Raw genomic sequence first — 24,839 nt, 5'->3', positions numbered from 1 at the left:
ATATATAGCTAAGATCGAGTGCAGAAAAGTTGCTAGAAGTATGACATACATTTTCATCATACTGGGAAAAATAAAAAGAGAGCAACAGAGGTTCAAGCAGAAGGCGATTCTCTTTTTATTGTTATGTTATCGATACGACTAAAATTAAGAAAGTGTGTGGTGAACAGATTGGTAAGAGGGAGGGGTTGTTCTCAGGATCAGAAGATGTAACAATTTGGTAGTCAAACTTCGATGGAAAACGTCACCAAAAGAGGAAGAAAAGTATATGAACAGTTAAATATTTTGCTTAGGGAAGATATAAGTATGTAACTCTGTAGATACGACGACAGAAATGAAAAATACTTTAGTTATGTCATTAAATAAATATGTTATGAAATCAATAATAAACTTGGGATTTTGGTATTGGTGAGTGATCAGAGAAGTACTTTTGATATAAGATTTATTTGATTTGATTAAATAAAGATGTTAATTTAGAGGTGTGTGCGTGAACGTGTGATGTGCGTGTGTTGCGCTCCGAGGCCTGCGATGAACTGAGTCATGACTGAGTTGAGCGGGACGCTACAATATTTTTTCTATTTAAATAAAAAGAATAATATTTCACTTTTTAAGAAATCATAACACGTCACATGAAAAAAGAATGAGTTAAATTACATTTATATTTATCACAATGGCCTACTAAGTATATATTAATTATTTCAGAACACATCGCTTCCCATGGGGCGTATTTTGATATTATCTTCATCTAAATGTCAGTCATTTTCCACTACTGCAGGTTGTTGTAAGGGATGATCTTGAATTATAAAAAAATCATTTAATTTCGCGCCAAAATGCAAATTAATTTATGTATATTATGACGTATAATATATACTTCAAATAGAATCTATGGATTATTAATAAGTCTATGTATGTAATATGTATAAAATTAGGCAACGGCGTCTATGGTTATCTTGCAAACAAGATAACCATAATCACAGAAAATATTAATAAGAAGTTTTGGTTTATGATTTAATGATGGTCAGGCCATAAAACAAAAGCCATATAAAATCCACTGAGTATTCTCAAATAGTGTCAATATTGAATACGCGTTCCGTGATAATGTATATTGTAATACACACTCAAGAATTGTAGCTTCTTACAGCCATACCCAGAAAGTAACCCACTGTTTGTGTTTCCTGGCAATAATCGAGTACGTCGTTATAGAGATAAATAGCAGTGATGCAATATTATGTAATATGCTAAATATTTGATTTCTTCAAAATCTAACACATTCAATGTTATATTATTGTTAGTGAGCTTTTAAAATGTTTTTGATTTTTCATGTCATAATATGGCGTGTTTTTTGTATCAAGTTAAATACTCGTATCTTAAAATTCATTATATTAATATTTTTAATAATTACTGAAGTTTCATCCAAAGTATCTACGGTAAGTAATTAACCTGTAACCTTAGTATTTATGTATATAGATAGTACCTACGTGTGTTTTCTTATTTTTTTATATGTGAGAAAAAGTTTATCTCCCTTAAAAAAGCAGCCTTCGTCACTGATAATAAATAACAACTTTCAAGATCATATTGTGATGCAACCGTAGTAACAGAAGATAACTAACTCCTAGGCGTAGAATTCAAAACTCGACCCAAGAATTCTAGATTAATTTTAACCCTAGCACATAAATATTTATCTGGTAAACGTGATATCAGTTTCACTAGAACTCTGTGAGCTCTCCCTAATGACTTCTAGCTCCCTTATTGTCAGCGATGGAGTTTTAAAAAATGTCTTGTGCCCCGAGCTTTCGCATTCGGAATCATCTTCAGTGCTGGAGTCCAAGCATTTAGCACCATCGGACTTAGATTCGTACATTGGTCCACAATACCCAGAGCATTCACCCAAATGCCCATTGTCCAAACTATTACAAGCCGTGTCGTGAACATTACAAATGTCCATTGCCATTTTCTGGTCGTGGTTCAAGCTTAGTATTCTATCGAAATTCTGCTCCAGTATTCCTATTTCGCTGTCGTAAGCATCATTTCGAAGTGCTTCTCCACGGTCCATCATATCTTCGAATCGCCACTGGAATTGCTTGTCATAAGTCTTCGCGCTTGGGTGTCTCTCTAATGAATTCGTTTTGTAATACGCAACTTTTTTTTCCCAGTCTCATGAGTCACTGAAATGCCCGTTGCATTTGCTAAAACTGATCTCGTCCAAACTTAAATTAGATCGTGCCTCGCCGAATCTTAGATCAGAATGATTTTCGAACAATCGTAAATCGGAAGCTTTTAATCTGCAATCGACCGGATTTCCGTAGACATCGATTCGGAAATCGGATCCTGTGTTAAAGTGTCGGTAGTCTGGGTGATGGTGATAATTATCAAACTGTCTCGGATGGTGATTGTATTCGTGGATAGATTTTATCGAATCTGAGTTGTAATTCTTGATTGATCCATTGCATTTGAGTGACAAATCTCGTTTAGGTCCATGGTAAACTTTTTGAAGGGCGTGTAAGCTGGTCGAAGAGACGGTTCTCTCGAGGATCTCACCCCAATATTTTTCGGAAAGACCTTCCAAGTCTGGCTTGTGAGGCGGAGCTGGTGGTTCTGAAGATAATGAGCTGCAACAGCCTGATGATTTTTCGATAGGAGGAGCTGGTTCTCGCCTGCAGCAGAACTGAAATAAACGAATAACAATCATTAAATACGTAATTAACAGAGTGCAGAACTATCTAAGGTTGTGAACGTAAAAGCTCAAAGTTCATAATGATATCTAATTATAAAAAAAGTTCACTAAGCAAATAGTTGTGGCTAGTTTAACCAAACTAAATAACTATGTGATATACTTATGTAAAAAGGTCAGAATAAGGTAGGTTTATAAACATTCGATTTTAAGTAGTTTAGATTAGGTATGTAGTACCTATTCACTCAGTAGTCTACTGTGACCGTGGTCTTGATCAAGTACATATAAACAATAAATGGCGTGTACTTTTGTCGGACGTGGGATCAAACCCACGTCTCATAGCTAAGTAGGTACTCAGGGTTTGCTGGGGATTACAGGGCAAACTACAATGAACTATTGTAAATATCTTATAATATTTTGACATTTATTATGTTTGCTTTAGTAGTAACTATAACTTAAATTATATTGTATTACACTCATTATATACGTGTGTATATTTTAAATCTGTAAAAAATACTGATTATCTCATCCTAATTAATTGAAAATTGAAAAATGTCAAAGGTGTTGAATTTTCTTCCAATAAATTAGAGTTGTATATAGCCTGCAAAAATCGCTGAAACAAGTTTTAGTGTTAATTATATTATAAGTACTAGTGCTTGTATACAATTAAAAGGTTTCAGATGTAATTTATTGCATCACTTTTATATGTTTATGCCCCTTGTGAATAAACCACAAATATCAAGAATAAGAGAAGTTATATGTAGCATATTTTATCTGTGTTTTTATGTCAAGCCCACATTATATAAAGAACTATATCTCTTAGTAAATGAATTTTTCAATTATTACCCCTGAATAAAATAACTCCGAGCTGATTCTTCTAAAGTTGTTATTGAGGAGCCAGTAAAGAAATGGGTTCCAGAAGCTGTTACTCAGGGCCAGCCAGGTCACCAGAAAGTCCAGCATTGGAGGAACCTGGAACATTAAAAGTTAAATGGATTATTTGCCAGTGTGCCGGAACAGTTTACAAGACATTATCAATCGCTTTGATGAACAGCTATGTTGTGTTCAATGGTAAATGATTTATTACATGCCAATGTTATGGATATTCCTAAGCTAAATCTACATACTATCGATGTTTTTTTAGATTCATTTCAAGAATTATTTCTTAGGTAAAAATGAAACAAATATTTACACATCGTCTACTTTTTAAATAATTGTTGACCTCCGTGTTGTATTTCTTAATTGAAATGACACATAATAAAAATATATCATTTTCAAAATCGCATAAAATATATTTATAAAAAAAATTGTTCTTTAGTATTTGGCCGCAATAAAGCTCAATTCGATATTTAAATAAAAATATTTAATAGAAAAATATGTTAAGACTATGAATTATTTTTTTATTCAACGAATAATTCACGAGATTTGAGAATGTAACGTTTTTTATTGAACATGCGTAACATATATTTAAAATTCAATTAACGTCAATTACTACACAAAATTTTGGAGATAGCGCGTTTAAATGATACAAGTGAATTATTATTGAAAGGGTCAATGGTGGAGAAATACATAATATTGTGAATGAGTTTTGTACAACATTAGAACCACTTCAACTAACATGATACAAAGCATAGGTATGCTATGGACAATCCGACAAAAATAATGCACTTTTTTTAGTCATACTTATTTGTTTTCGTTGAATTAATAGCACATATTACAGATGGTGTTAGTCAGTTTTTTAAAATTCATTAAGCCCTGCCTAGCCAAAAAAACCATAATCGATACAACTATGTTATACACAAACGAATATTTTTTTACTATTATCTACTTTGACTTGGATTATGCATGGTTTAATTGAGTTTTAAAAACTTGTTTGAACCCAATCTACGGTACAGTTCGGTTATGAGGAATACAGCGGAAAACACATTTTGGAAATACCCGACAGACTGGATTATTTGTTAGTTTGGGTTAGTTTAGGTTAGGTTGGGTTAGGTTAGGTTAGGTTTGGTTAAACTAACAGATAATCCAGTATATCGGCTATTTTCAAAATGTGTTTGCCGCTGTATTCCTTATAACCAAACTGTACCCAATCTACATATTGTGTGTAGCCTTAAGTCAATGAAAACAAATACGTTTGACTGATAAAGTTTAATGTGCACTATTTATGTCGGATCTTAACAGCCTAACTCCACCCTTCACCACTGCTTAAATGTGATCACACTAAGAATTTAATTTATTTTTTTTACGTTGTTTTATATACAAAAATATTTTAATACGTAAGTTTAATACGTACGTTTATACGTCCAGATTAAAAGAAACCTCGTTGAGTACTCTTATTTTAATGTACAGATATTTAAATATTCGTTTTTTACGTCTGGCAATGATATTCTATCAACCATAAAGTAAACTGCCATACATAAAATAATCCAACGCTATCGTCACGCAACATTAGCCAAGTTATCAGTGACGTTAAAGTCGTATTTACCTTACATCCAGTGCATGCGGCGACCACCTCTTGGATAGTGGCCGGAGTCACCACTACAATAAAGCCCAGAGACATGGCCGCCATCGTCCGGGATGCATTAGTGCTCAGGATCCGCTCCTGACTCTCCAGCTGTAAAGAAAAGCATAAATAGAGCGACAGGAAACCAATTTGTAAATGCATCACTTTATTATGACGCCGAGCAATGGAGTGTAAACTATAGATCAGGGGACGGCAACTGGCAGCTCCGGAGCCATACAAAATGGTAACTTAACTTTCTGACATGGTATTATATAAGTATGGTAAAAATAAGAGTAAACAAGTTTTTAGTGCGTTAGTTCCAAATAGATATCAATGCGCTTGGAAATCTCACATGTTATTTTTCTAGCTGTGTGTTTGGTTCTTATAATATGTTCTAACCATCCATCTCTCATAAAATAAAAGTCATAAAAAAAGTAATTTTTATCGAAAAGCATTTTTTTTTGTTTTTTCTCGACGCGTAAGTGAACCATGTAAATCGAGGGATGAGTGTACATTATTTTTATTATTAAAGGAAAACAATGAAATTTATTTACGGGTTTACCCTTTAAAATGTATACATACATTATAATATAAGTACATAATATATTTACATTTACATATTTAGAATTAATGAAAACTATTTATTAATTTGACAGCATTTAATGACTGGGTTGTGTCTGGCTGTTTTCATGGAAAGCATTGTAATATTTGAATGCAACGTAGAGGTCCACAGTTTTAGTTGCTCCTCTAAATGGGTATCTGTCAATTGTGACCTTAATCGTGTCTTCATTAGAATTAGAGAGGATTCACGAGATTTTATTATATTATAAATGTATATGTAAAAACGCACTAAAATGATATTAAAATAATCTAATATTTTTTTATACCTAATAAATAAGGAAGTTATATACAAATTAAAATGATTCATTTAGTAAACTTTGGAATCAGTGAATAGGCCGCAGATTCGTCACCCCTAGTTTAGACAATTAACTTATTGTAACAATTAACCGCCTCAATATACAAATATGATAAACTTCCGTTGATAACCGCCGATAGCTGCATTGTGTATGGAATATACCCATTGGTAAGTATTTATTAAATATTGCTTCAAAAACCTCAGCTTGTCGACTACTAACTGCGATAGACGGTCCCTTAGTAAATCGTACCAGCTCTTATATAAAGTAAATCGTACAGTCTACGATTTTTTAAGCTCTGTGAAAATGTACATTACGTTAGTATCGACGCTGGCAATTTCTTATACCGCAAAAGAAATTCTCAATACAAGTAGATACCCACAACTTTATTTATGTGAAATTATTTTGAAGTAGAATGGGAAACTGAGGTTAACGTACTAACTCAATGTTCATATTATTATTACTTACCCAACCATTTTGGGTAGATAAATCGTTAATACCTTTTTAGTGGGTATGTTCTAACTGTTTTATACTGTTTGAGACTTTCACAGTTCTGTTGTTATTATATTTGGATATTATTATGTTATCACTACACTCTTCGCCTTATTTCTTCGACGTTTTGGGCTTGTTTATATTTGTCAGTGGTAAAGACGCTACACTACGCGATTATTTTATAGATATTTAAGAACATTATTTTTTTAATTTGCCTATTAAAGCATTTAAACAATAAATTGATTGAACATACATAATTTTGAAAACACTTCCGAGACCAATAATAGAAAAAATCTTTTTTGACAAAAGTAAGACACCCATAAGGAATCGAACCTGTATTTTTCGGGTTTCGTGCCCATGTACATATACCATTAAACTATAGGCGTCATACTTAATTGCAACAAATTTAACCTAATGGCACTTAATACTCTCTGAAGCGCTTTCCAAATTGAGTTACTATTGGCAATCGGCTTTTGTATGTTCAATAATTAGAATGTTACATTCTTAAATCCTGTGAATTATTCGTTGAATAAAAAAAAATAGTAACGAATACATATAAATAAATTGATTATTTTATATTCTACAAAAATAATATAATTTGCCAACGCAATAGTCCATCTATTTTTCTTGAATTACTGTATTTATTTTTATTTCTTTCGCTATAAAATTATTTTTTGCTTTGTTTTTTCTCTACTAAGTTGATTTATCTGTACCTGCTTTATTCTAAATGTCATGTAATGAACGCTCTGAATTAACAATTTGTTGTGTGCTCAATGTGTCTTTTTTTAAATAAATAAATGAATATATTAATCTCTGTCCTAACTGTTTTGGACTATTACTAAAATTTTCTGCCGAATCGGTTGCGTTATTTGCGTAAAATAAAATCGCCGCTGCTGGTGGATGCCAACACGTTCTTTAGAAAAGGCATACAAGACGAAGGTCTCGACAACAGCTATGGTACATTTAAATATGTTAGTATGCTACCAATTGTATTTTGTATTGAAGTTTCGAGCTAAGTAGAAATACAACATAACGGCAATACTTATGGGCAATAAAGCTTGAAATTAGAATAATTTAATTTCTACATGGAATTATCGCATGGAAACATTGAAAAAATCCCAAACGGCCTACGTTATGAATACGTTCGAGTAAAGACTCCTTTTCACACTATCGCTACATATGTGGACACCATCTTTACTAAGTTATTGTGCTATTATATTATTTACTCCACACGACGTTACATGTTACTCCAACAAGGTGTTGTGGAAATTTATTTATTCTTCATTATTTCAAACAATTGTTAAATAAACCCATTGGAGATAATCGGCCCCAATTTGGTGCAGCTGTTACAGGATGCAGGAGATGGTGAAACTTAGACATATTTTAATAATAATTGATATTTTTAAAAGTTGAAATTACTGAATAATGTATGGATATAGCTATCATTTTTTATATTAATTATAATATAGAGTCCGATATATTTTTTTTTTAATTATTGGATTTATGAAACCTATTATTATTTAATTTTGTAAAGTTCAGTAAGTATGAGGTATTTGAGAGAGTAAACAACATGATGGCCATCCATCTTCTAAATATCTTGAAGAGTAATTATATTTAGCTCCAGTTTTAGTATATATGAGTCGCCTAGAGTCATAACTCACATTTTGCACTTTTGTCACCTTTGAGTTAAATATACCAAGTGATTTTAAAGGAAATAATCTAAATAATGAAAAATAGTTGGCTACCAAAAGTCACTTTAAGCCATGTGAAAATTGTTGACAAAGCTGACTGTCGATGTCATAACATTTTTCAATTAACCCATAGCTTACGGGCCGTACAAAATTGTGTTTTTGCTAATTACTTTTCAAATGCAAATTAACACGTTAATTACAAAATTAATTAAAAGGGCCCGTAAGTTCTGTCATCAAGGCCTTCCTATCCAATCAGGGAGCTCTATTTCCCATAGTATGCTGTATCTGCAGCTGTAGGAGTATTATATATATTTAAAAAAAATTAATGTAAATCACTCACTCTTTAATATTCAAGGGAGTTCAATACTTTTCTTCTAATTACAAAAAAACAGTGCTCTGGTAGTTCTGCGATTATCTCAAAACTCGATTTTTGGAATATGTGAGTTATGACTCTAGGCAACTCATATTTTTGTTTATCATTTACTTCTATCATAGATTTTTTTTTAACTATTTGTCATTTTGTATATATATATTGAAGAATTCAATACCTGTAAACATTTAAAAAATATATTTGAATTAAAGGAATAATAAATGATATCAATAATTTTAGTAATTAGTGTGCCTTTTTAAGTGATCATGTAAAATCTACCATGTCTCCAATGGGTTTTAAGTGAGTTATTTTTACACATTGCCATGATAGAATTACTTGTGAATAAATATAACGTGATTCCTAAATACATTTTGAAAATTATCACGAATTAACACAGAGTAAACGTTGGACCTTTTGAAAAGATAAAATTATATGATTATACTTTACGTAGGTAAATATTTATTAAAACACTTTTCACCCCACATCAAATTTAAAATTTCTGCAAGTGAACAAGGGTAGCAGGAAACTATATTAATAATAATTATCAAAAAGATCAAGTTTTATTCAAAAACATGAAACATTTATAAGCAAGGTAAGCAAAGGGTGAGTGGAAAAACATATAAAACAATTTTATGAAGGCATGAGGTTGTATTTTACAACATCTTGAGACACTCATGAGCGTGTTTCTTAGAGATAAATGTTCCAGAATGTATAATAAAATGTAATTGTATTAGCCAAGGTACAATAAATATTTAAGGGTCATTCTAACGAAATACGGACCTTTGTTTTTAGGGTTATTGATAATGGCAACATTACAACATAGTATTATGGAGGTACGTGAACATGTTTCATTGAGGAAATTAACACTATCGACTCGAGGTATAATTATGTTATGGTTAGAAATCCTGAGATTCCGTTCGAATTTTTTCAGATCGGTACGTATTGGTCATTTAAAACATAAATTATCAGTTGTCATCATCAGCCGGGGTCTCCACTAGCTCCTTTCACTCTATTCGGTCCCTAGTTCTTTGCTACCAATAGTTTTTTGAAGCCACAGGTTTTAGGGCGTCTCTGTCATCGTTTAGGCCCGTTTCAGACGGGACACCGGTATAGCGCTCGATATAATATAGGAGGCCTTTGTATTATGTTTATGAACGCCCCAGAGCTAATGAGTAATCGCATAATTTTGCGTTATAAATAAGAACATAAAACTGACTGCGGTAATAAAAACCGGTATCGGCGGCTTGAGAATGTAGCGACCGATGGAAGAGTGTACCTGACACGCGTTGACTCATTACTACTAGTACTATTTTATCAGATTATGTAGTCTTATTTGCCTTTTATTCATTGGTTTTTATAGTCTTTCCACGGTATGCTCAACATGCACCTCCCCATGCCATGTTGTGCTGTGGTTTTTGGATCTAACTTACATTTAATTGTTAAAGTCCACGTTTCACGTGAACGTTTTACGTCCACAGATACGTGAATACTGGTAGCACAGGCTAAAAACTATGCTTTAGGCACAATGGGAGGTCATTTTTGAAAAAAATATTCAGGCACTCAAATGTTTTTCATGTCGGTTTGGGTCTGTGAGTACTATTAATTGTTATAAATATCTACGTCAATTCAGATTTGTTGTTTAGTCAATTAGTTCTAGATCAGTAAATTGAAAGTATCCGAAAGATGTATTAAATTTTATCTTTCATAATATTTCGTAACTGTATAGATGGTATTTAATAGCATTAATCATTCCATAAGTATTTTTTTAGTACAAAATGAGATAAATTTCGTATTAATTTGTATATTTATGTTAATTTTCAAGAAAAAAATGTATTGGACTGGTACCGACTATAAAATGAGAATAATTGAGGTTAAAGAAACGATATATTATTATGGCGATCCATTTAAGAGTGAATACCAATACATTATAAAAAAACAGTTTTACAAAATAATAATCACATGAAGCGTCCAAAACTTCATCTTATTGTGCCATCCCCTAGCGGAGGTCGGCCACCATCAAGGCGATCTTATTTTTATCGTCTGCTATCCGGAACAGTTCGGTGGAGCTGCACTCGTACCAATCACGGAGGTTCTTTAGCCACAAAATGCGGCGCCGTCCACTGCTACGCTTCCCATTGATCTTTCCTTGAATGACAAGTTGGGGAATGCTGTATTTTTGTCCTCTCATAATGTGGCCGAGGTACTGTAGTTTCCTGGTTTTGATACTACGTAGAACTTCTCGGTCCTTCCCCATTCGATTGAGAACTTCAACATTTGTCACCCGGACAGTCCAAGGAATTTTGAGGATGCGCCTATACAGCCACATCTCGAAAGCTTCAAGTCTCCGTGACATCTCTTGGTTTAGCGTCCATACTTCCATACCATACCATACCAAAACTTCAGAAAATAAAAAGACGTTGAACCATGAGTAACTATTGCTCATTGAATCGATAATTACAATAAAGATCATATCTTTAACGTAAACTTATCGCAAATACGTCATCACTATAGATGAGGCTTTTCTTTGCACATTGCGTCAGTGTAGACATAAAAAACATTTGAGTTTTGTGTAATTCCTATTTAAATTATGTATAAGAAAATACCGATATAAATAAACATAGTAGTCCAATGCGTACGGCACTGGGTTCGCATCTTAGGGCTCCGGTGAAGTCATGATGATATATTTATGTGATTTCCTCAAACCCTTGGTATTTATTTTTCTGTTTTTTTAATACCATGTCCGATCCTAATAAGATCATGTAGGCCTCGACAGGGTGGAAGTTTGTATTAACATATTTTTGTTTTTACGAGAAATAGATGTTAGCCACTTGCCTAACCTATTAGGTGCGTACTCTGACTCTACACAAATTAAATAATATTTGCCAGACCCAATATTAAGCTGCTCGGCCATCGTGGGCGTCATTTCTGTGAATAATCCACATATACTTACTGTTGTTTAATTTCATAAAATGCAATTTATTTTTGTAGTACTTATTCCACTTTTAATCAATAAATTAGGACCAGTTTTGTCCGCTTCAAAGGGATATCTTCAACTGAAAATTTCATTCAGTTGAAAATGTCCCTCTGAGGCGGACGAAACTGCTCTTAATTTATTGATTAAAAGTGGAATAAGTACTACAAAAATAATTGTGTTTTATTAAATTAAACAACTATACAATGCAGTTCCACATTGAATTGACAGTTAACAAAATAAAAGATATATACTATTGTTTTCATGAGAAAATTATATACAATAATTTGTGTTACATAATATTATAAGACCCAAATGAAATTATTAAAAGGTTTCCAATAAAAAAATAATTATTAAAAGGAAAGCTGATATTAAAATGGAAGGATTATAAAATTGAAGGGAAATTCAACCATGCTGAATTTTCCTCCTATTATGATAAAAGTTGTATGCGCCGATGTTGCAAGAACGAAAAGGATATAAAACGATGAAAATCCATTTGCAGTATGAAAAGGTTCCTTCGCGTGTGACTAATCGCACTGTAAGAAATCAGTCGATTTGAATCGTACTTTTACAGCTTCTGCAAAAATCGTTATTTTAATCGGCTTTCTTCAGCCAGTTCTCCTATTCAGAATAGATTTCTTCATATTGAAATTTGTTTCAGGAATAAAGCAATTAATACGTTCGTTAAAATCGTCATTACTTTGATTCATGACATTAGTGATTCTCAAAGTGGGCACTACTACACTCTTTGGAGCGCTGGATACTTTAAAGTCAGTTTTGTGAGGGATGGGGTTCTAGGATACGTAAGCTGGCTCACCTGTAACATGTTGAATACGTTGATGTGGCGTAATCGCTATTTAAAAAATAAACATTCTCTTAAATGGACTTTCGAACACTGTTCGAATGAAACGTTTAATTTGAAAAAAAAATAGCTGGTGTCGCTAGCAACAAATTGCATGCGACTTAGTCTGCATTCGCTCACTGTCAGTGTTGCAGTTACGCCTGCGTAAGCCGCTGCGAGTCTGCCATTTTCAAACATCACTGGTCACCGTATCTCCTACAAAATGACAGACGAGCGCACCAACATTTCCTTTAATTATACGTGCATATTATATGATTATACAAAGAGAGACCACGTCAGAAGATTTCTGCGCTGTTTTGCCGTCTTATGGCATTTTTGTTTAGCGTTTCTAAATTAATTATTTTCTTAAATCAGTAAAGAATAAAACAAAGCAAAAAATAATTTCATAGCAAAGGAAATAAAAGAAAAAAAAACAACAATAATTCAAGAAAAATACAAATTAAACAATAAAATTTCACACCTTTCACACCACACAGCCTTCGCTTTTTATTTTTTTTAGAATTATTAATTACCATGGCCTTGCTTTTTCGTACAAGGTGGTTGTTAGTAATTTTGAACAATCAAAAACACCCAGGCTTTGAGAAAAACACATAAATATTGTGTGTCCTGACCGGTAATCGAAACCAGGAACCCTCAGGTGGAAGGCAATCGCCTTACGGACTACACCACGAGAGCCACCATTGGTGCCTGGTAGGCCTGACATGAAGAAACAGCCTTCAGCCAAAATAGGTCATGGCTGCGACCACGTATATAATAATTGACGGGAGCATAAAAATCAAAATTTTCCAGCATATCGGGATTGGAAACTATAACACCTGAGACACGCTCTAAATTTTTATGTGTTTTTATGTTATTATTACATATTAGTATTATTTAAATAGTTTTATTTCTTTTAATTTCATTTCAAATGTATCATATTTTGGTACTGCTTGTTGGAGGTCGCTGATGAAATATGTTATCTAAAGATTAAGAAAATCTGCAGTAGCTCCGTTATATGTATTCATTTCACTACGTTACTCATTTATTATTGGACGGCCGATTATAGCCATGTTTATATACGTATAAACAAACGGCATTTGGTCATTCACCGAAAATAGCGCTGAACTCCACACGACCTGAAATTTTCAACTTTTGAGCTTTGAAAATCGATGTCTCTGCCGATTTTTAAGGGTGCATTGGTACGACCTACATGTCATCTCTCGTTGATAATGCCGCTATCACCACCAGCAAAGCCTCACGAATTCCAACGCTGTATACAATACACAATTTTGCCTGGTATTTTTAACAGTTTCTGTTCAATATTTATTTCGGCATTGCGATTTCAATTGAAAATTATTATTTTTTGTTTATCAATATTATTTGGTACGCTGTTGCAAATCCCTAGTTTAGAGAATGCAATAAAGTTGAACAAAATGGATTATATTATGCCAGTATATTCGAAATATGTATGTTCATTAAAACATATTTTCATGTACCTAATGTAATAGAAATATATTGGATAGTTTCATTCGAAAAAAAATTCAGAGTTTGCATACTAGTTTAATGTAATAACGAACGAATTATTAACCGAAACATTTTTTAATTAAACTAATTTTATTCAACAAATAATACACCGCATTCGAAAATATAATATTTATTATTGAATGTATAATATAATATAGAAAAGAACAAAAAAAATAATACAAAGTGCAAGTGTGTCAAAATTTAATTTTGGAGAGATCTTAATGAGTGAACCGTCTAGTAATATGGTTAATATCTTGATTACAAAATTAGTTGCCAATATTAACGGAATTTAAGATATCGTCATGGACGTATAGTTGCTAGGAAATTTTGTTGAGATTAGTATTGAAACGATTGCTTAGTTGGTAAACACACATTTGCTGGATGCAAAGTTGAATGCTACTCGGTACAAATATTTATTGTGGGGCATTCATTCATTGGTGCACATTTTCTTTTTTTATCACCATTGTTGCACATGTTTTCAATACACGATGGAATACAAAAAAAAAACAATATATTATATACCTACAATTACTTTTTGCTCACGTTCATAATAATATTTTATACTTTAGGGTCTCTCAAGATTTTATATAGTGCTTTGTTTATAAGATTTTTAAATCTTGTATTACAACTGACATAAATAACATACATACACTGATCGTGAATACAAAAAATATATACCACGAGAATTCTATTATTAACAGAAATAATTAAAAAAAATATCTTTAAATAAATTGTTAATATTAGTGTAAAATCTGCTGCTGTATATCTAGAATAAGTTGATAAACGTGGCTTGAGTGTTGTTTCGTAGAGGCGAAACCATGCATTGGCATTCATCTCGTTTCTCTATTTAGTTTTTATTCTTCTTCTTTCGACCATGTTCGATCCTAATAGGATCATATGGGCCTCCACAGAGTAGAGGTTTGTATTGACAGATGTTGTTTTTTTACGAGAAATGGATGTCAGCCACTTGCTCAACCTATTAGGTCCATACCCTGACACACACAAATTGAAAAACAATATCTGTACTTTCCAGACCCAGGATTCGAACCTGGTACCCACGGCGTTATAGTCCATCGCTTAAGCCGCGCGGCCACCGTGGACTAAATTATTATTATTACGGCCGAAAAAATCTTTTTACATAATATTATGTAGTCAAAAATTCGGACAATTAATTAAGTTATTTTATCCAAAACTGAGGCAATGTTTGTATTTTGTGTCTGAACACTAAAGTGGCATTAGATTAGACGACTAATAGTATTTGTATATTTAATTTATTGAATCACGATTTGTTCACAATTTTTAGCATGTCATGCATTTTAAAATGGACGTCAATACTATTTTTGGACCGGCAGAAGTTTTCTGCTAACTGGCTGTTGGAAAAAACGGTAAAGCTCGGTTATGAGGAATACAGCGGCAAATACATTATGAAAATAGCCGATATATTGGATTATTTGTTAGTTTAACCTAACCAAACCTAACCTAACCTAATCTAACCCAACCTAACCTAAACTAACCCAAACTAACAAATAATCCAGTATATCGGGTATTTTAAAAATGTGTTTGCCGCTGTATTCCTCATAACCGAACTGTACCGAAAATTTTTTTGTTTTTTATTATATAGTATGTAAATTGCCACTGGTGCAAATGATAATCGAATCATTTTGCAAAATTAAACTGTAATATCAATTATACTGTGTATAATATATACCTACATTGAAATGGTGGTGTATTTTTGTGCTAATGTACAGTACAGATGTAATTTAATGGGTTCACGGTTGATTTAGTTTCGACTACGACCGCGGGAAGTCGTGGCGCTTCGTCGAAACAGGAAGTGGAAATCGAGTTACGGCGCCGTAGACCGGCTACGTCTGCATATAAGTTACTTATTTTGTGCCGAGCTCGATTGGTTTGATGATTTGAATATATTTTACCATTACAAATTTTGCCTTTTTAAAATCAAAATACCAACATAATCTTAAATAATAAATAATAGTGATATTGACAATATAATGTGAAATATTATTGTGGATTTATGCGCTGATTTAATTAATTAGTAATGTTTATTTTTTTATAAAAGATTAACAAATATATTGAAAAAATAACGATATAAATCCTGTTGTTATACCAAAGACTAATAATTATAATAAAATATATCTTTATTGATTGGCCGGTAGATTGATGTCAAGATTTATCAAATCCAAAAAATGAATTATTACAATTTTGTAGATTTGAAAGAAAACAAATATTCTATGAGAAAAGTATATCCAAATATTATTGACGTCGCTCTTTATCAAATTTATGTAAATATTTTTTTTTTATTTGAGATTTAAGAATAATATAAGAAATACGACAGAAGAAACAAATACTATTTTTTAAGACCGAGTGAGATTCGAATTTACAATTTTCGGATGATTGCTCATACCGATCTATTTGTCATTATTTTTCTTTCTAATACGTAGTTACATTTCTTCTTCTTCTTCTTGGTCGTGCACTCATGGCTGAGGGTCGTGACCACATTTAAATTTCGCCATCCTTTGAGCGACCAAGACTTTCCATCCTTCTCCATCTTCCGCTTCTCTCAGGGTAGAATGGATGGTGCCCCCAGTCAGCTCTTTTACTTGGTCGCTCTATCGCGCAGACGCTCTTCCTCTGCTTCGCCTTCTCTGGAGGCTACCCAAAACTACCAGTCTCTTCAGGTTGTCCGGTCCTTGCCTGACAATATGTTCGAAAAACTCTATCGCGCAGACGCTCTTCCTCTGCTTCGCCTTCTCTGGAGGCTACCCAAAACTACCAGTCTCTCCAGGTTGTCCGGTCCTTGCCTGACAATATGTTCGAAAAACTACAGAATTCTTCTCAGACATATCTTTAGTCTCTGGATGATTGACTGGTTCGTCCTGTGCTCCGTCCAGGGTCCATGACTCGACTCCGCATAGAAATATCGAGAACACTAATGTTTGCACAAGCATCATTTTTGTGGCAATCAAGATTCCCCGATCCTTCCATATAGTGGTAAGGCGTGTCATCGCATTTTTTGCAATCTGTGTGCGCCTTCTTATTTCCGCTTCGCATCCGCCCTTTCCACTGATGATCGATCTCAGATATACAAACTCGTCGACTGTTTCGAATTTTTGAGTTACATTTATGATGTTATAAAAATATGAATTTTCTATGTAAATATTATTTTATTATTATTATAAAAGCTCGAGAATTAATCACAAAAAGTACTTAACTGCATAATAATTTTCTCATATCTTGTATTTACAATAATAATTATTCAATGTCAATAACTTTACAAGTTAGCACAGCCCTCATAATATGATTGTAAAACGAAATTGACTTACAAATGAATGTCACAGAATAATTCAATTAACATTCCGGGTCAATCATCCCCCAATATCAAAGGAGGCTAAGTGATTTCCATTTCACCCAATTAAATACGAGTATTCTAAGAAACTAATTTTTATCTTCAAGTTTTGGTTCGCTTTTAAACAAACGTATTTTCTGAACAGATGTCAATGTTATATTTTTTTATGTGAAGACGATATTTTAGTAGAATATTACATAATATATATTAGCACTAACGATGGTCAAACAGTATCGTATTATAAAGTTGTGGGTTTTAGGATTGAAATTGAAATCGCAGGTTTGAAAATTCACATGTTATCATTTCGATGTATTTTTGGACCCAGGCCATGGACTCAATAGGTTGACCAAATGCATTTGCCATTTACTATATATTCTTTTAATAAACTATTTTTTAATCCACTAAAATTTTATTAAGATTTTTATTATATTTCGGAATAATGTGTTTAAAAAAGTGACTTATCATTTAGAGTAGGTTATCAAGAAGAATTGGAGACATGCACAATCACAGAGACAATGTTCAGAAAACTTTTGCATGCTCCATATCTAAAAATCCAAAGAAATTCAAATAAGTAAATACTTGAAAATTGCCATATTTTGTCCACATATTGCACCATGTTGAGAGATATCGACTTCTGCATTATTATTCAAGAGAAGATTTTCGGTAAACGAGAATATAACTGAAGGAAAACGTCTTGGCTCAAGAATTTGGTTATTCAGATGGGTAAGGTTGACTAGGTAACTCCAGGCACTAACCTTGAGTTGATGGTGGGAAGGAAGTTTCACACTATTGGCTCTCGAGTCACTCACGCATACACTGTTACGATTTACATGCGTGTGGATCACTCTATAGTATTGGTGCTTATCGCTTTGTAATTGAATTGAATTGTTTCTTTGTGGCGGTCGAATTTGTACTGATTTAGAAGGAGCCCATGAGAAATATAGATAGGCATGATTTGGGAATTTTTGATGGGAATTTTGACATATTTGGCGCAAATAATTTCTATTAAAAGCAGTGACAGACAAGGAACAGAGAGTCAAAATCATTTCCGACGTTTGATAATTGAAATGGAATAGAAAGAATAACAGTTCAGATATGTATTTAGACAACAAATTGTCATCAACAACAAAATAAAAGGAAGTGATTACATGATAAAAAGAACTTTTTATATACAACGTTTTTAAATTTTCTGTTGAATCACTTGACTAGCTTAAACGATGAAAAAAAATTGTACTTGATAGAAATAATACTGAAATGTCATTTTGACATTTCATATTGATTTCCATAGTAACGCACGTATATATTAATAATTTAGTTGCTAGGACCCCAGACCTTTAGCAACCAACAATGGTGACATAAAACGAAAACAAAATGAACTGAAAATTAATTCAATTCTACTTAAAGATGGCTAAAAGTATTTAAAAAAATGCATTGGCATCGTGTTCTGATATATTCTAAAAGTTTCAAATCTAGTCAGGAAGTTAGTTAAAAATCGATTGCAAGATTTGCACTGGATAAGCAACCACCGGACAAAGAAGAATACGACCTAATAAAAACGTTGTAAAATAGCAGTTATGTACCTTTTGTTATTGAAGTTATTAATTATGTACATTACAAATTTTGTTGTCGGTACTATTTTTAAATTAGTATTATAATACTCTTCACTCAAAAAAGTATGAAATAAAACATGTCTGTTGGAGAAATTGACAAATGGAAGCGATTTATATTTTTAACAACATCCACTTTTAGATAAATCTTATAGTGTATAACACATTCAGTACGACATGTTTTTACAACATAGATACTATAAATTATTCTACGTCTTGAGTTTTTTTCTATTTTCACACCAAAATAAGCCAAAATCATTTATTTTCCGCTAAGCGGCTAGTTTAACGTGAAAAATGGTAATATTTACAGAGGAGTAGATATATATTTTTAGGAAGGAAGGTTTTAAAACGAATATTTTATTAAAATTACACAAGAAAACCCTAATCTCATAAAAGGTTTTTCGTGAAAATAATATTCAAATGGCAAAAAAATGATAGAATTTTTTTTAGGGATACATTACTATAATAATATTACTTATGTATAAACTAAACTGACCTATTTACACAGTACCATGTTGCATAATTCTCACTGGTTTATACATTCTAAGAAGCCTCAAAACATTCAAAAAAAAAAAACACTATTTATTCACCACACATTAGATTATTTTAACTACATTATTTATTTTATCAAGAATCGTTACAGTATAATCATGATAAAATTTACATTTACTAAAACTAATGTAAGAGAAAGATTACAAAATAAACCAATAAATAATGATAGGGATGGATAAGGAAAGGATACGGTGTGATAGAGGTCGCTAATCAAATAAAATCGCACTGTCGCTCGGCGAGTGGACAACCGTTGGGCAAATGCTGTCATACTACTACTAAATGACTACAAGAACGCCCAAAAACCCATTGGTTAAATGGACTCATAAAATTTGCTGTATAAGAAGAAGTTAGGGAAGGCTTTCATCAAGCAGTGGATCGATCCCGGCTGATGATTATGCGATTATTTAAAGGTTATGTCAACTATTTATTTATAATAATATTATTCAATTTATATTGCGCAGTTTCATAATGTTTATCATTCAATTACAAAAAATTTTAACCATTTACGGATAACGGAAATTTAAAAACTACAAGATAAAAAGAACTTTTTATATACAACGTTTTTAAATTTTTTGTTGAATCATATAAACTTGACTCGACTAGCTTAAACGATCAAAAAAATTTGTACTTGATAGAAATACTGAATAATGAATTAATGTCATTTCATATTGATTTCCATAGTAACGCACGTATAAATATTAATAATTTAGTTGCTAGGACCCCCTAGCAACCAATAATGGTATCGAAATAACTTTTCATACAAAACGAATTAACTAAAAATGAATTAAATTTTACTTAAAGATGGCAAAAAGTATTTAAAAAAAATGCATTGGCATCGTGTTCTGATATATTCTAAAAGTTCCAAATGTCAAACTAGTCGGGAAGTTAGTTAAAAATCGATTGCAAGATTTGCACTGGACAAACAACCATTGGACAAATAAGAATACGAGCTAAGAAAAACGTTGTAAAAATAGCAAGTTCTTCTATAGTGGTTTGTGTTTTGCTATCTGTCATTCCAGAATCATCTATTCGTTTTCATAGCGTTTGTAATCATTAGTTAGTTTTAAAAGTTAATGTCGACATTATATGCCTAAAGCTTAATTTGCATCAAACCTTGTTTATTTGTATACCTACATTTCTGGATCTTAGTATTAGTTTGAGAAAGAAGTAGGTTATATATCTGCGGCTATTTATTTGGTGACCTTGGCCGATTGTTATGTGTTCGAAATCCTTTCCAATGATATTCGATCGTTTACATGGTCCAATTGAAGGGATTTTCAGTAATAAGACTCGGTGGATGTTAATTTTCAGTGTGGAGAAGAGTTAAAAGAGCTAAGGAGAAATCAGTGATATCCCTAGATAAAATGCCGCCCCTAGGTAGCGCCAAAATGCCGCCTCATTTGTTTATACGTTATTTTTATCATCCTTTCATAAGTCCAATATCTAAGAAATGTGTTGTATGGATACATTACCGACAAAATATCAGATTAATTATTCGCAAATCTACACATGTCGTTCCGGTCACCAAGCACGTCGAAGGGCAACGGGAGTAAACTAGACATCGCAAACCCGACAAAACCAGTGAGCTTAATTTTTTAATGGGAAGATATTTTCGTTATTACTAAGTTTAGGTAGCTATTTCTATTTATATTCCAAATGATTTTCCTCAATTTACCGCCCTTCGAGTAACAGCCGCACCCAAGCGACGCTCAATCTACCTACCCCCACGGAACGTCACTGGGAGGAATTAATCGAGCAGTAAAATGACCCTGGCTAATGATGTTAGATAGTACATAGGTACTGATGAGTATAATTAATATTTATTAAAGATTGTCATATTTTTAGTAAAATGTAATTATGACATCACGCGATAATGAATGTCGCTTAGAAATTGTAAGCCGGCCGCATTAAAAGTATGTCTTGTTAAGATTTTGATTCATTTTTTCTCATTTACACTAAACCTTAGACCTTGGCTTTGGTTCAGATTACACCGCTAATAAAACGAGGTCGCACGAAAATAAAACCTTTCCAGCGTTACGCCGAATAAATCATACTGATAATTCTGTTCGGTTTGCAAGGGAAGCGCTTGGTCCATCATGGCTGTATCACATCGGACGATCGCGTCGCCATGTTACACTGACATACTGAGTACCCTGAAAATTGTCCACGACGATAACTGACATACTAGAGGTTGGAATGATTCAAGTGCTTAGTAAAGCGTAAATGACATTGAGCTTCTTTACGAGCTGTTTATTGGCGAATTTACGATCTGCCTGTAAAGACGCCCAGTGTAATCATCGAACAAATTAATAAACATGTTGTAAACACTCTACCGAGAAAAGTTGAAAGCCCGTCAACTTTACACGCTACACGCCGGCGTGTGGGCCTACTGCGTCTGCGCAGTAGAGCGCAGTAGCAACCTCCCGGTAAAAAAACGAACTACGTTCTGTCAAAATAGTCGCTGGCTTGTGGCTTTTCGGCGAATGGAAAGTTTTGTGTGTAATCATCAAGTCGCAGTAGCTGAATCGCCCGCTTTTAAATTCGCCAACAAACAGCTTGTAAAGAAGCTCAATGTAATTTACGCTTAAAGGTACCTAAATCGACTTCAAGATTATAATTCATGCTAATATAAATTTAGGTAATTGTGCCGCAGAGGTGGACACGAGCTTTTATATATTTTTTTTTACGAAAACAGTTTATTCCATGTAGAAAATTATAATAAATACCCCTTTCTGTTGGCGCATTGGCTTTTCAATCCAATAATCGTTAATTGAAAATTTGAAATTTTCATACATGTTGATACACTATTATCACAAACCAAGATTATATGAGGTAATATTACGTTGGGGTAGGTTATATTAGGTTAGGTTAGGTTTGGTTTGGTCTAAATAGAAAGTTGTAAAATCTCATGTCCATATCTGCGGTACATTTACCTAAATTAAAAAAAAACTGCTACAACATAAATAAATTAAATCGGTTTATATATTATTATAAAAATACAAAGTACGAGTACCTAGATAATTAATTATGTTTGTGTATTTGTTCCTTTCAATTTTAAATTTTTACCAAGTAATGTAAAGTGTATATATTTTGTATTAAATTTTATTTTAGTATTTTTTTTTTTTGACTGTTAATACGATACTGCCACAAGAATTATTTTCATTTTTACATATTGCATGTTTAAATTAATATTTTGATTATTATAAAAAAATATAAAAAAAATGTGATTTTGTCAGATCCGGGATTAGACTCGAGGTAATCTCGACTTACAAAATGGATATGTTGTCACTCGGTCATCGCAAGCGGTATACTTGGTGGTTTAAAGATACATATAATTAATTGAATTAATATTGGCGGTAGTATTTTTATGAGATTACACAATTTATTTTGTGAATGTACTGGTAAATGGCAAAGACTTCCACCGACATATTACTGGAATCTAACACTGTAAATCCTAGATTGTATTGAGGGTAGTCTAGAAATTGGCGAATGTACAATAATGTTAATCTCAACTGTCTGTTCAAGGATTTTAGCACAGTTCAATCAATTAAAATTGGGAGACTACGCAAGTTTCAATTCAATTCAATTCAATTCATTTATTTTTTTAACATATTGTGGACATTACAAATTATAAATTTAAGACGTTCACAACATGACATTTAGAAACAAAGATATATAAATATAACAGTATTACATAAAAAAAGAGATATATCAGTAGATGAATTAGATAGGTACAAGGAAGTACACCGGATGAGTTAAGCAGACCCTATTTTAAGAATTTATAAAACAACATCCACCTAAACTCATTCTCACGTAGGTGGAATATATCAACACCCGAAGCAATTTCGTTGAACATAGTTATCACTCTCCCAATTGGCATTACCAGTGGCAGGTTGGTTCTGCACCTTGGGAGAATAAACAACTGATGGTCTCTATTTCTAAGATAGTTATCAGGGACACACAGGTCAACACTGCCCAGAATGGCAGAGTTCTCATTTATACCTTGTATAAGTCGAAAAAAATACGTAGCTAAATAAATATTTCTTCTAAATTGCAGACTGCAGTATATAAGCATGCCTAAGAGAAAGTCAGTTGGATAAAGCCACGGATAGTATCCATACAACCTCAAGTAAAGGAGTCTCAAGAATTTCTTCTGTACCCTCTCCACCATAAGGCCATACTTCAACTGGTGAGGTGCCCAAACAATAGACCCACTCTCTAGTCTGCTTCGAACTAAAGAATTAAATAAAAGTTTTAATACCATAACATCTGAAAAGACCCGGGAAGTACGCATGACGAAGCCCAACATTTTAAGCGCTTTGTTACAAATGGTAACTATATGGCTAATAAATGTCAGTTTACTCTCAAACGTAATTCCAAGATCCCTTACAGATGATATTCGTGACAGAACTCTGCCATGCATCGAGTATTGGATAAACAACACTTTTGAGGCTCTGGTAAACGATAAAAGATTGCATTTATCAATATTGAATTCTAGTTTGTTACGCCTGCCCCAATTTAATACATTATCTTTATCAAGTTGGAGCTGACGACAATCGTCCAAGGTGACAACTTCCAAAAAGAGTTTCAAGTCATCAGCGAACAACAAAAACATAGCATTTTTTATTACCAATGCTATGTCATTTATAAAAATCGTGAACAGCAACGGCCCTAAGTTTGAGCCCTGGGGGTCACCAGAAAATGTGTAAAAGGTCTGTGACTGATAAAGGCCGTACGATACATATTGTTGACGGTTCCTAAAATAACTCCCGAATAGCTTCAAAAATCGATCCGACAATCCAATAAGTTGGAGTTTTTCCATCAGGATGTCATGATCGACCTTGTCAAATGCTTTCGAGAAGTCATTGTAAGAACAGTCAACCTGGTGGCCTCTATCCAGTGCCGATGACACATAATCGGTAAATACCATCAGGTTAGTTTCCGTTGATCGGCCTGCTCTAAATCCATGCTGTTCATTTATTATAAATGACTCAATTTTTGGAGAAATCATGTTGTGCATGATCATCTCAAGAACTTTTGTATGTATATAATAAGATCAACAATCAATCAAAAAAGAGAGTAATGTCAAGTATGAATAATTGGTGCAGAAGATGTGATAGGCCTAAAAATATTATCTAGATTCTAATGGATTCAAGCTCTGTACTATTCCATTTAAGTCGTTTTTTGCGACCCGAGCTTCGCCTTTCGGCATCTTCAGGCGTCGTGTATACTCACCAAAGGTCAAAACAAAAATCAATACAATAAAGTAGGTAAAAAAACTCCATTACCTACCTATTAAGTCAAAGGTCACAAAAATACAATAAACAAATTATGAATAGTTG

At 32.9% G+C, this 24,839-nt stretch overlaps 1 protein-coding gene across 1 annotated transcript in view; it reads right to left on the bottom strand.

Moving 5' to 3' along the window:
• Positions 1-2,152: 2,152 nt before the first annotated feature.
• Positions 2,153-24,839, bottom strand: part of LOC147075721 (trace amine-associated receptor 9) — a 229,679-nt gene continuing 206,992 nt past the window's right edge. Inside the window, exons 6-8 of the mRNA XM_085942045.1 lie at positions 5,154-5,282; positions 3,515-3,640; positions 2,153-2,662 (exon numbers count right to left, since the gene is read on the bottom strand). Of these exons, the coding sequence (XP_085798171.1) occupies positions 2,153-2,662; positions 3,515-3,640; positions 5,154-5,282 (765 nt within the window). The remainder of the gene's footprint in view (positions 2,663-3,514; positions 3,641-5,153; positions 5,283-24,839) is intronic.

The sequence above is a fragment of the Rhyacophila brunnea genome, unplaced genomic scaffold, assembly GCF_057557595.1.
Source record: "Rhyacophila brunnea isolate RB1 unplaced genomic scaffold, BYU_Rbru_1.0 scaffold_14, whole genome shotgun sequence".
NCBI classification, from domain to species: domain Eukaryota; kingdom Metazoa; phylum Arthropoda; class Insecta; order Trichoptera; family Rhyacophilidae; genus Rhyacophila; species Rhyacophila brunnea.
The sequence above is the reverse complement of the archived record's forward strand: the minus strand, read 5'-3'. Positions and strand labels throughout refer to the sequence as shown.